The sequence below is a fragment of the Halictus rubicundus genome, chromosome 1 (genome assembly GCF_050948215.1).
Source record: "Halictus rubicundus isolate RS-2024b chromosome 1, iyHalRubi1_principal, whole genome shotgun sequence".
NCBI classification, from domain to species: Eukaryota; Metazoa; Arthropoda; class Insecta; order Hymenoptera; family Halictidae; genus Halictus; species Halictus rubicundus.
The window spans coordinates 19,093,362-19,102,797 of record NC_135149.1 but is presented as its reverse complement, the minus strand read 5'-3'; the positions used below and the strand labels follow the sequence as shown (position 1 = coordinate 19,102,797).

The 9,436-nt window shown below is 42.3% G+C and overlaps 1 protein-coding gene and 1 long non-coding RNA gene across 2 annotated transcripts; one reads left to right on the top strand and one right to left on the bottom strand.

Annotated features, from left to right (window-relative positions):
- Nucleotides 1-1,669: 1,669 nt before the first annotated feature.
- On the bottom strand, nt 1,670-4,756 carry LOC143356480 (uncharacterized). The gene is made up of 3 exons (XR_013082678.1): nt 4,641-4,756; nt 2,766-3,018; nt 1,670-2,685 (listed from the first exon to the last, which is right to left on the bottom strand). It is a non-coding gene; the product is annotated as an uncharacterized LOC143356480 (long non-coding RNA).
- On the top strand, nt 4,671-8,364 carry Spab (space blanket). Its single transcript, XM_076792196.1, has 5 exons — nt 4,671-4,832; nt 5,594-5,729; nt 6,397-6,546; nt 6,723-6,811; nt 7,443-8,364. The coding sequence occupies exons 1-5, from the start codon at nt 4,671-4,673 to the stop codon at nt 7,587-7,589; spliced, it is 684 nt and encodes a 227-aa protein (XP_076648311.1). The 3' UTR covers nt 7,590-8,364.
- Nucleotides 8,365-9,436: the final 1,072 nt, after the last annotated feature.

The window sequence follows — 9,436 nt, the reverse complement described above, 5'->3', positions numbered from 1 at the left end:
CAAAGAGTTCGTGCTCGCGATAGAAAGCGCCCGAGTAGCATACGCGGTTATACATACTAATTACCCTCTTTCTGTCGTCCCAGTTGGCTAAACAACAACCAAGATGGCTACTCCATCAGCATTACCGAGAATTTTCCATCTGAAACACCTGCGTATTCACGTCGTAACCTTTTTACGCTCCTGGAAGGAGATCCACCCACTCGTCTACCTTCGCCCTACCCTCGTGCCAAGAAATACACTTTTCCTTTGCCACATTCCATTCTGAAAACTTCATTTCTTGTACTCAGACGCAAGTAATATTATTCCTATTCCATTTCGTTCTCTGTTTGTACGAGTCTGTACCGAATGATTCCCGGGAGAAATCACTTTTTGATACGCCACTGGTTCCAATCACAACTCGTTGAATTTCATAAAATTGAACCACAACGACGGTGACACCGTAGACTCCTCCTCCGTGTTACGTTTTCCAATATTTTCCCATTTACTGCTCGGGAACATAAGTAATGGTACCATTTATTCCATCGCGTTTCCTTTTTCCTTACCCTACGGTAATGTGTTGAAAAATTCTAGAAAAACCATTTTTCGCGATGCTATCGGATCAACCCCCTTGACGCAACCTTTTAATTCTACAATTCGTTCCTTCGTTTTCCTTATTCTACGAGGATACACCAAATAGTTTATGCAAAGAGGAACTATTTTTTACTTACTCGTTAAAATGACTGAAAGAAGAAATAAATATTTGTGTAGCCTAAAGACTGAACAACAGGAATTTAAAAATACTTTCCCATTATTTCCAACTCATTGAAATTATTAAAAGAAGAAATAAATATTCTGCACGTTGCAATGAACGCAGACAATTTTTATTTTGCATAAAAATCCGGAGTCTATTTGTAACATTTAACAGAGCCACCACCGCCACCCCTTTCTAACGAAGAAAAACAGTTTCCCAGGAACGAATGGATTATATCCGTTCATTTATCTAATTTCCTCGAGCGTGCGTCATTCTTTATTTTGTCGCCATCGCGGCAATTATCATTAGCAACAATTAGGAAGCGGCAAATACGGTAGAGTTGAAACGACTCCGATCAGGTTTCTGGAAACAGCGGTAACCTGAACTGTCGCGTCCCAACCCCTGCGCAGGTAGTTAATCACAGGTGACGGGAGCTCATCCTGTGCAACGCACGCGTCCATTTACGAAGAAAAAACATAAAAAAAAATAAAATAGGAAATGGGTCAGGCCGATTCGAGCCGACCGGTTACGTGACCGGGAAATATCCTCGAAAGGGGGTTCGGTTTCATTGTTTTCACGCACGGCATATTTGTGATTAATCCTACTCAGGAGGATTAACCCTTTGCTCGGAGCCATTTTAATTCGAAAACCAAACAGTTCTTCCTACCTATAATATTTTCATTTTACGAATTCTAATGTTTCTTCCATTCAATTTGTTAAATACAAAGTAATGTAATGATATAAACAATAGTTTGAATGATGCTATAACAACTTCTGGCGGCGCCTCAGAGTCGTCGCCAATCGAGTGCTAAGGATTAATAAGCACTTTCGCCCACGCTGGCACACACGGAATACACAGTTTTCGTTTCGATTTTCCCCATTGAGAAACGCGGACTGAATATAAATAGGCGTTACACGAGTAACGCGAGACACTTTGGCATTTCCACGGACAGGTGGTCGTGCGCCGCGAGCGCATGCATGCTACGGATGCGTATCGCGAGCACATGAACCGTGATTGCATCGTGGTAAACACGTCAAATCTCTAATCCTCCAGAGAAGTGCGACTCTGGAAGAATCTGGCCAGGATAGTCGCTAAACAAAGTTAGAACCGATGATTTCTCTTTTCTAAATGATCCCAATAAATTCGACTGCAGATTTTATGCATTTCCAACAGAAATGGGTGAACAAGGTCCTTCGATCTTCCTTGGCATTCTTCAACTAATTATGAAGCTGCGAATACCATTTTCAATCCAGAGAAAAATTATTTAATCTTGCCTTAGTCTCGAAGCAGGGAGCTAATTTATAATTAAGCGTTGCTGGGTCAAAAGAATAGTTATTACCGCTGAGGGGTCCCACAGCTGAGGAACACCCTGTACGTGGAGCAGGATCGACCGGCCAGTAGAACATCAGGACACCTGGATCAATACGACCAAGAGAGACCGAAACAATGGCGGTGCGAGAAGAGCGACAAGGACGGAGCTCGACACCTACACGATTATGCGCCCGTTGAACGGCGCTGCTGCGTCCTGGGACAGGATGCAATCTTCGCGGAAGCTCGTGCCTGCTTTCTAACTGCCTACACCGGAAAAGGCGTTTCGAGATCAATCTCGAAACCTCCTTGAGAAGAAACAAAGCACCGAAAATCTGGGTTAAACGCATCCCCGAATTCCAAACCACATCAAACATCCACAAACCCCCAACAATCTACAGAAATTCTAGAAATAGCCCTTGGAAAATTCTTCTGAAAGATAGGTCTGTCAACCCTCTGAAGCCTTTACAAACCTACGAACCACCAAGAATTGAAAAAATTCGAGAAACAACGCGAACTCGAAGGAGAGAAAGCCAGCTGGTACTCTGATCTAATTGAAGATTGTTGTCATATTGATTGAAGAGCCTGTCGCCACAGGTGATGATCCTTTTAGCGATCAAAGAAGTTCGTCTCGCCGGTCTCTTTTCTGTCCAAGTGAGAAAAGGTTATCGCGCGTGTAGAATAAAAAGGGTCAATCGCAAGATCTGAATGGAGGGAAAATGTCACCTGGGTCGTGTCGAGGAAAGAAGCTGGGGGGCGCGCAAGCGCGGAGCTTCCCGCGAGCTTGTGCTAGGGAAACCGGAACGACGTTGGAAGTATAGATTGCCAATGCTACCGCGGCTGGACTCAGTCCTCCAGCAAACTCCATCGAGGACTTGTTGATCCCGGGAACTGGCGAGAAAAGCGGGCTGATCCTTCCTACAGGGAACAACCGGCTGAACTGAAGGAGGACTTAGTCGCAGAACAATGTAAGTCACAACTGCATTTCGCGGCTGTTTGCAACTGCATCTTCCACCCTGACACTCGATTCCGAGAGGCTGCCGGGTGCAGCCTAGGTCGCTATCTTGTTCGCACGATCTCCTGACATGAAACCATAGACTGTTAGAACCGGGGGAACTTGCATATTATAGATGGGGGATGAAGATTTGCACGTAACAATTTAGTATTCTCCCCGCAGAGGTGTACTGTTTTATTGCGATGCGAAATTTTACAATGTTTCTACATATTCTGAATGTTATTTAAATGTTCTCCGCTGTACTATTCAAAGTTAGTAGAATTGTGTGTACGTCCTGCGGAGGTCTATTGTTTTGCGAAATTTTAGATTAGGATATTTCTTAATATTCTGTAATTTATTAAAATATTTTCTGTTACATGTTAATGTTCACTCTGCAAAGGTAAAATGTTTTCTTCCTCGTAATTTTACATTGGGCTCTTTCCGAAAATTTCGTACAATTTATACAGAAAAGAATAGCTTTTCAACCCTTAAAAACCACAGCTTTGCTTTTAATTAGTAACTTTTCTTGCAGAAACGTGCACACTAATGGCATATTCCTGGCATAATCATTAATTTTCCAGAATTAAATGTCCATTGTGGTCCAATTTAAATCTGAATCAATGATGTCTATTCTTTAATAAAGTCCTTCATTTCTTGAACAGTGTACAAGGATTTTGCAATATGGTAGCAAAAATCAGTGTGCAGGAAGTATGGGTGGGGCATGAGAGACCTCGGCGTGTAATTATAGGTGTTGTAAATATTGAACAAATCAACGCTCGTACAGTTTTGACGTCAACGATTCAAAGTCGCGCCAATCGCATGTGAGGAGCGCGACTGTTGACCGACACATTCGACGCCTCTTACACTTCCTGTCTCTACCGATCTCGCAAGAAACTTGTTTGTACAACAGTGTTAAAATAAATCCGTTATTATATCACCAATCTTGCAAGAAATTGATGCGCAAACGATAAGTCGAACTACAGGACTAAGATCAATTTGTACGTTTTGTTTTAGCTTTAGTAGCACATTTACCTTCACTTTAATATACATTTAGAGATTTTGTGTGAGATTAATCACGAGCCGCTGCAACTAGCTAATTGCTAGCTTGGAAATACTGTTCCATAAACCTTCTAATCTGTCTTACTAAATCTGTAAGAATAATTATATATGTAGAACTAAGTTTCCTGTAATTGTTCGAACAGATGACAAGCAGATTGAAAATCTTTCGGACTCTATAAATATTTTTATTATTTTATGTTTGATCTATTCGTTGTCATAAATGCATAAGATCCCCAGATCAATTATAGGTCGTCTTAATCTTTTGTGGTCGAGTTAGACGCTCGAAACGACTCTTTAATAGTGACTTATTCCACTGATTTACATAATATTCGTCAATAATGCTACTGTTGCAAGGTACATAAGAGCAATTATATTTCGCAACTGTTTGTAGCAGCTCAGCGAAGCTACATGTGAAAATGTAATTGCATATTCTCAAAATGAAAAGGTGGAGGTTCTGAACGAGGGTTAAAGCTCAGTTATGTCGAGCCAGAAATTTGAGTCGATGGTGAGCTACAGGTCCCGGATCCGGTTTTCAGAGATCCCGAAACCTCCCCGGTGTACTCGATCGCGAGTCAAAGATGCGCACGTGCGATGCATTGGCGGTGATCGCCCTGGTGAACACGATGCACTTCGCTGTCGATGCATGGGGCGGCCTGTTCAACCGATTCAGCCCGGAGATGCTGTCGAACCTGGGCTATGGTGGCCACGGCGACTACATGGCCAAATCGGGACTGTATCAGGTAAAAATTCCGCAGGCCGATTAAAACGGCAAAAACGTTCCCGCTAGTCGCCCATCCCTATCGCAATGTTGCGACTCTCTGCCGCAGTACGAGCGGCGTTCGATCGATATGTATTATTTTCACGTAACAGCTGCATGGAAACCCAGCTCTCGGTCACGAACGATCCTCACGAGAGAACGCAAGAGATACCCTCGGCGATTGATCCCGTTGAAAATTCCAACGAACTCGAAAATCGCACGCAATCCGACGCCGCTTCTGCAAACGTTGCGCCTACGATTGTTATGCTAATGCCTCGAGTACTGCTGCGTCGCTGCGTCTTCTAGAAATAGAAGACCGAGTTATTTGATCAAATTTAAAAATGGATTTTTGCATTAATATATTCGGCTTTATTTCCTTAAATAAATTACTTTCGTTGAATTTCTGAGACTCCAGGGTGGGCAGTACAAACCAGTTAGAGTTAATTAACTGTCATAACTTTGATTTAATTTGCCGAGACAGTTGAAATGAAACTTTCCCATATTTACCGAGATAACTCTAGCGGGATCAAGAAGAGAGTAACATAAATCCCCGGCAACTTTATCAACGGGGAAAGAATTTCCGCTTCCGTCGCAAAGAGCCGTTCGCAAATTCGTCGGTGGCACGTACGGCGGCCATTCAGCGCAAAGTTATGGCAGTCGAAGCATGACCTGCTCTACTTTCGTTGCGATATCGCGTCCCGCAGTCCCCCGTGGGGAACTCTAACTTTCGTGTCTCGGTTGAAGCGGCCGCTGACCGGTGCCTACGGGAACTCTTATGGGGAATCGATGGAGGAATTGGCGGAAGTCCCATGCGAGGAAAGACCATGCACAGCTAACGAGCACTGTTGCGCCGGCTCCGTTTGTGTTAACGTTGATAGAGGTAATTCTCATCTTGATTCAACTTGAAATTAGATTTAACGGGGTACTCTGGTTCTCGGAGCCATTTTTGCAAGAACATTTCAGAATTTTTTTAGAAAAATTACCGAACCTTTTGCATTAGCACTTTGCACATGTATCTATGGATATTTGAAGTATATCGGTTATTTTTCTTAAATCAAAAATTATGAACACCACATTAGTTATACAGTGATTTCTCTATATATGTCGCCAAGGCCTGGATGATAAACGTCGCGGAATGATCCGGACGTTGAGGAGTGTAAACATAACACGGCTGGGGTATGTCTCCTGGACGATACCTGACGCTGGCAAGACCCATGTTGTTGACATATATCGAGAACCCACTGTATATCTTTTGATAGAGTATGTTTTAAGGGGCATGTTTCAAAATTCGTCAATTAGAACTTAAGATATTCAAACGCCTATAACTATGTTCATTTGACGAATTGAAACAAATCCTTTTGCACACATATTCCATAACACTTGTACTCACAGAAAATTGCAAAAATTGATTTTTTTGCAAATAAAAAACCAGAATCACAAACCAGTGCTTTCCAGTAGACCCAAATGCTCGAAACTCTAATAAGATTGAAAGCCCTAGGCAGTTAGGGGTTAATTTCGACGAAGGTGTGAATGATTATGGCTTTCAGTGGTCGGACACTGTGTCTTCGATTTCGGACAGAAGCAAGGCGAACTCTGCAGGAGGGACAACGACTGTGAGACTGGTTTGATGTGTGCCGAGGTTCCTGGCCGTGAATCCCGGTCGTGTCAACCACCGGTGACATCGAACAAACTCTACAGTGAGTACCAACCCTCCACCCACGCACTATTCGATTATTCTTTGTCCCTTGAACGACGTTTCACGGTAGAAGGTCAATTCACATATTACGTCAAAGAGATAATTATAAGCTCTTACGTACAGACGTTTTATATATAAATTTACCAGCATGGTAACCGATCCTTTGAATGATTCCAGATGAAGAGTGCAACATATCCGGCGAGTGCGACATCGGACGCGGCCTGTGTTGTCAGCTGCAAAGACGTCATCGACAGACACCCAGAAAAGTACTGACGTTGCACTAAAACCTACCCCCTCAATCCTCTCGCTGTCTATTCGCCGCGTGATCGATGGAGCTCGAACTAATTTTCCTTACATTCATTCTGGCATCCAAATTTTTATTGATTAACCATCAAACATTCTTGTAGCTATGTAATTGGCGATGTTTAGGCTCGTTCACTTTTTCAAAGCATCTATATACTCTCAGTACTTGAGAATTGTTAAAGAAAAATAAACTTTTCGACTTTCAGAATTTTTCCTGCTTTAACCGTCAAAGCTACATGAATAATTTTTACGTAGAATAATTCTGTAGACTCTCCCAAGTACAACGGTATATTTGTTTATAACATTCTGAACGTTTAGACATGTTTAAAAAATATTTAAAGAGATACACCTCCGACGCACCAATGTTCCCAGACATTTTTCCGTATAGTCGAGCGTCTTGCTCTCTTCAAACATTAATTGAACACGTTTAAACGTTCTTAATGATACAAAAATATATATATATACCATTGTATTCAGGAGAGTCTACAGAATTATTCAAGGTAAAAATTATTCACGCAGCTTTCACAGTCGAAGCAGGAAAAATTGTCATGGGGATGTCACTACCCCCGATTAACCTTGTCCCTCTTTGCCCAGGTGTGCTCCTACTTCAAAGACCCCCTGGTGTGCATCGGACCAGTTGCAACGGACCAGATCAAGTCCGTGGTGCAGTACACTTCTGGTGAAAAGCGGATCACCGGTCAAGAGAGCAACCGATTCTTCAAGAACGATCCCTTCGCCTAAACGCTCTCGATCATTCGTTCGATAGCGGGGGAAGTGTCGCAAGAAATCAAACCCACCGCACACAATTCTCACGGATCTGATACAGTATAATTTCTGCTACGATTCGGCGAGCTGTCGATTCGGAATTCTCTCGATTCGTTCGATGTCTCCGATCCCGATCCTCCAGGACGCGGCCGTTTCGCTAAACCGGAAACAACCTCGGCTGGAGGACGCAAAGAACGCGCCTTCCAATCGATTTTCTCCTAAAACATTGCGACTGAGAACTATGATACATATCAGAGTAGCCTGTCTCCTAGTACTATAAGGGAAAATACATATCAATGAGAAGATTTACGGGGCGCGCTTCCAAAGATTAAGCTCGATCGTCGACGAGCCTCGTGTACAGGGCGGTTCAAAATACTCCTCTCAGATCGTCAGCCAATTTTCCCTTTCGTTCTCGTTAGCTCAGACAACTAGCATTCTTTGGAAAACGCTAATCTCCATCGAAATCGAACGCGTTTCGCCGGGGAACACGATTTTCTTTGCTCTGTACACGAGCGAACACAACAGATCCTCGAATCGAGTTTCCTGAATCTACTCGTAAGGTGTCTCCTCAAATTACTCAAACGCACAGACAGAGTAACAAATATATTTTCGATCAGCTGATTCTCGGTAAGAGGTCGGGCACAGATGTCGATGGTCAGATAGACGGAATATTTTCTCACGGGGAAGCGGCGATCGTCGTCGAACTTAAAACGATTTATCCAAAAATAAATAAATAAATAAAAAGAAAAGAGGACTCTACTGAACGGAAAACGGATTTTCGTCGGTGTCTGCGGGAATAGTTAACATAGTAAATTTAAAACGTACTACATGCGAGTGAAGTCGTATCGCGGACTTCTCCTAGTCAGGATTGTCGTACGATCCGACGATAATATACATATCAATGAAGTTTCTCGCTTCGCGTAGCGTATATTCCAAAATTCTTTAGACGTACGTACATGTATACGTAGAGATTCGGTATCCTAGAATTCTGTTGTAAGTGTGGCTGCCGCTCGATCAAACAACTCTCAACTAATCGCGGAAATCCTAACATATCAAGAATTACAATCGCGGGAATCGCTCCATTGACTTATTGAAACCTCGGAGGTCGCTTCGTTAAGTGTTAATTAAACAAAACAAAAAAAAAACGAAAACAAAACAAGAAGAACAACGTCGTAGCGTAAACAAGTATCTAACTCGGCGAAGAGATGCATACATATAGATAATGTCTATATATATATATTAATGAGAATCACTACGTTAACTACGTCTACACTTACGTCTATTGTATTACTAAAGAAAAATGAGAAGAAATTTCGATCATTCCGGGAATCGCAGGTGTATGTTTAGCTTGTAATTCGTGGCTTCAAAGAATAACAAGAAAGTCCACTTTCTTGTTATGATTAACGTGATCGCGGGACACGGAGCAAATCTTACAATTGTAAGCTTATTAATCGGAAGCCGCGGTGCTATTTTTTCCGTTTGTTTAGAGGGAGAGATAAACAAAAAATAAATAAATAAACTATACTATTTAATGAAAATGGTCATCGCGGACACTCTTTCTGATGCGTTAAAGTACCTGCTGCGAAATCTGGACAACCCCTCGTTTCTACGCCACTGATGCTAGTCATCGGGAGTCCAAGCACACAAAACAAACAAAATGATAAAAGACGAGAGGATGAATCGTATTTCTAGTTACACGAGAAAATAAGAATATTATTACACTTCCAACGTTGATCGTTATATCGTGTAAGGGAACTCTAACATATCATGTGAATGCCTAAATCCATTAAGGAGAATTTTAATCTTGTGAACGTTATTACGCG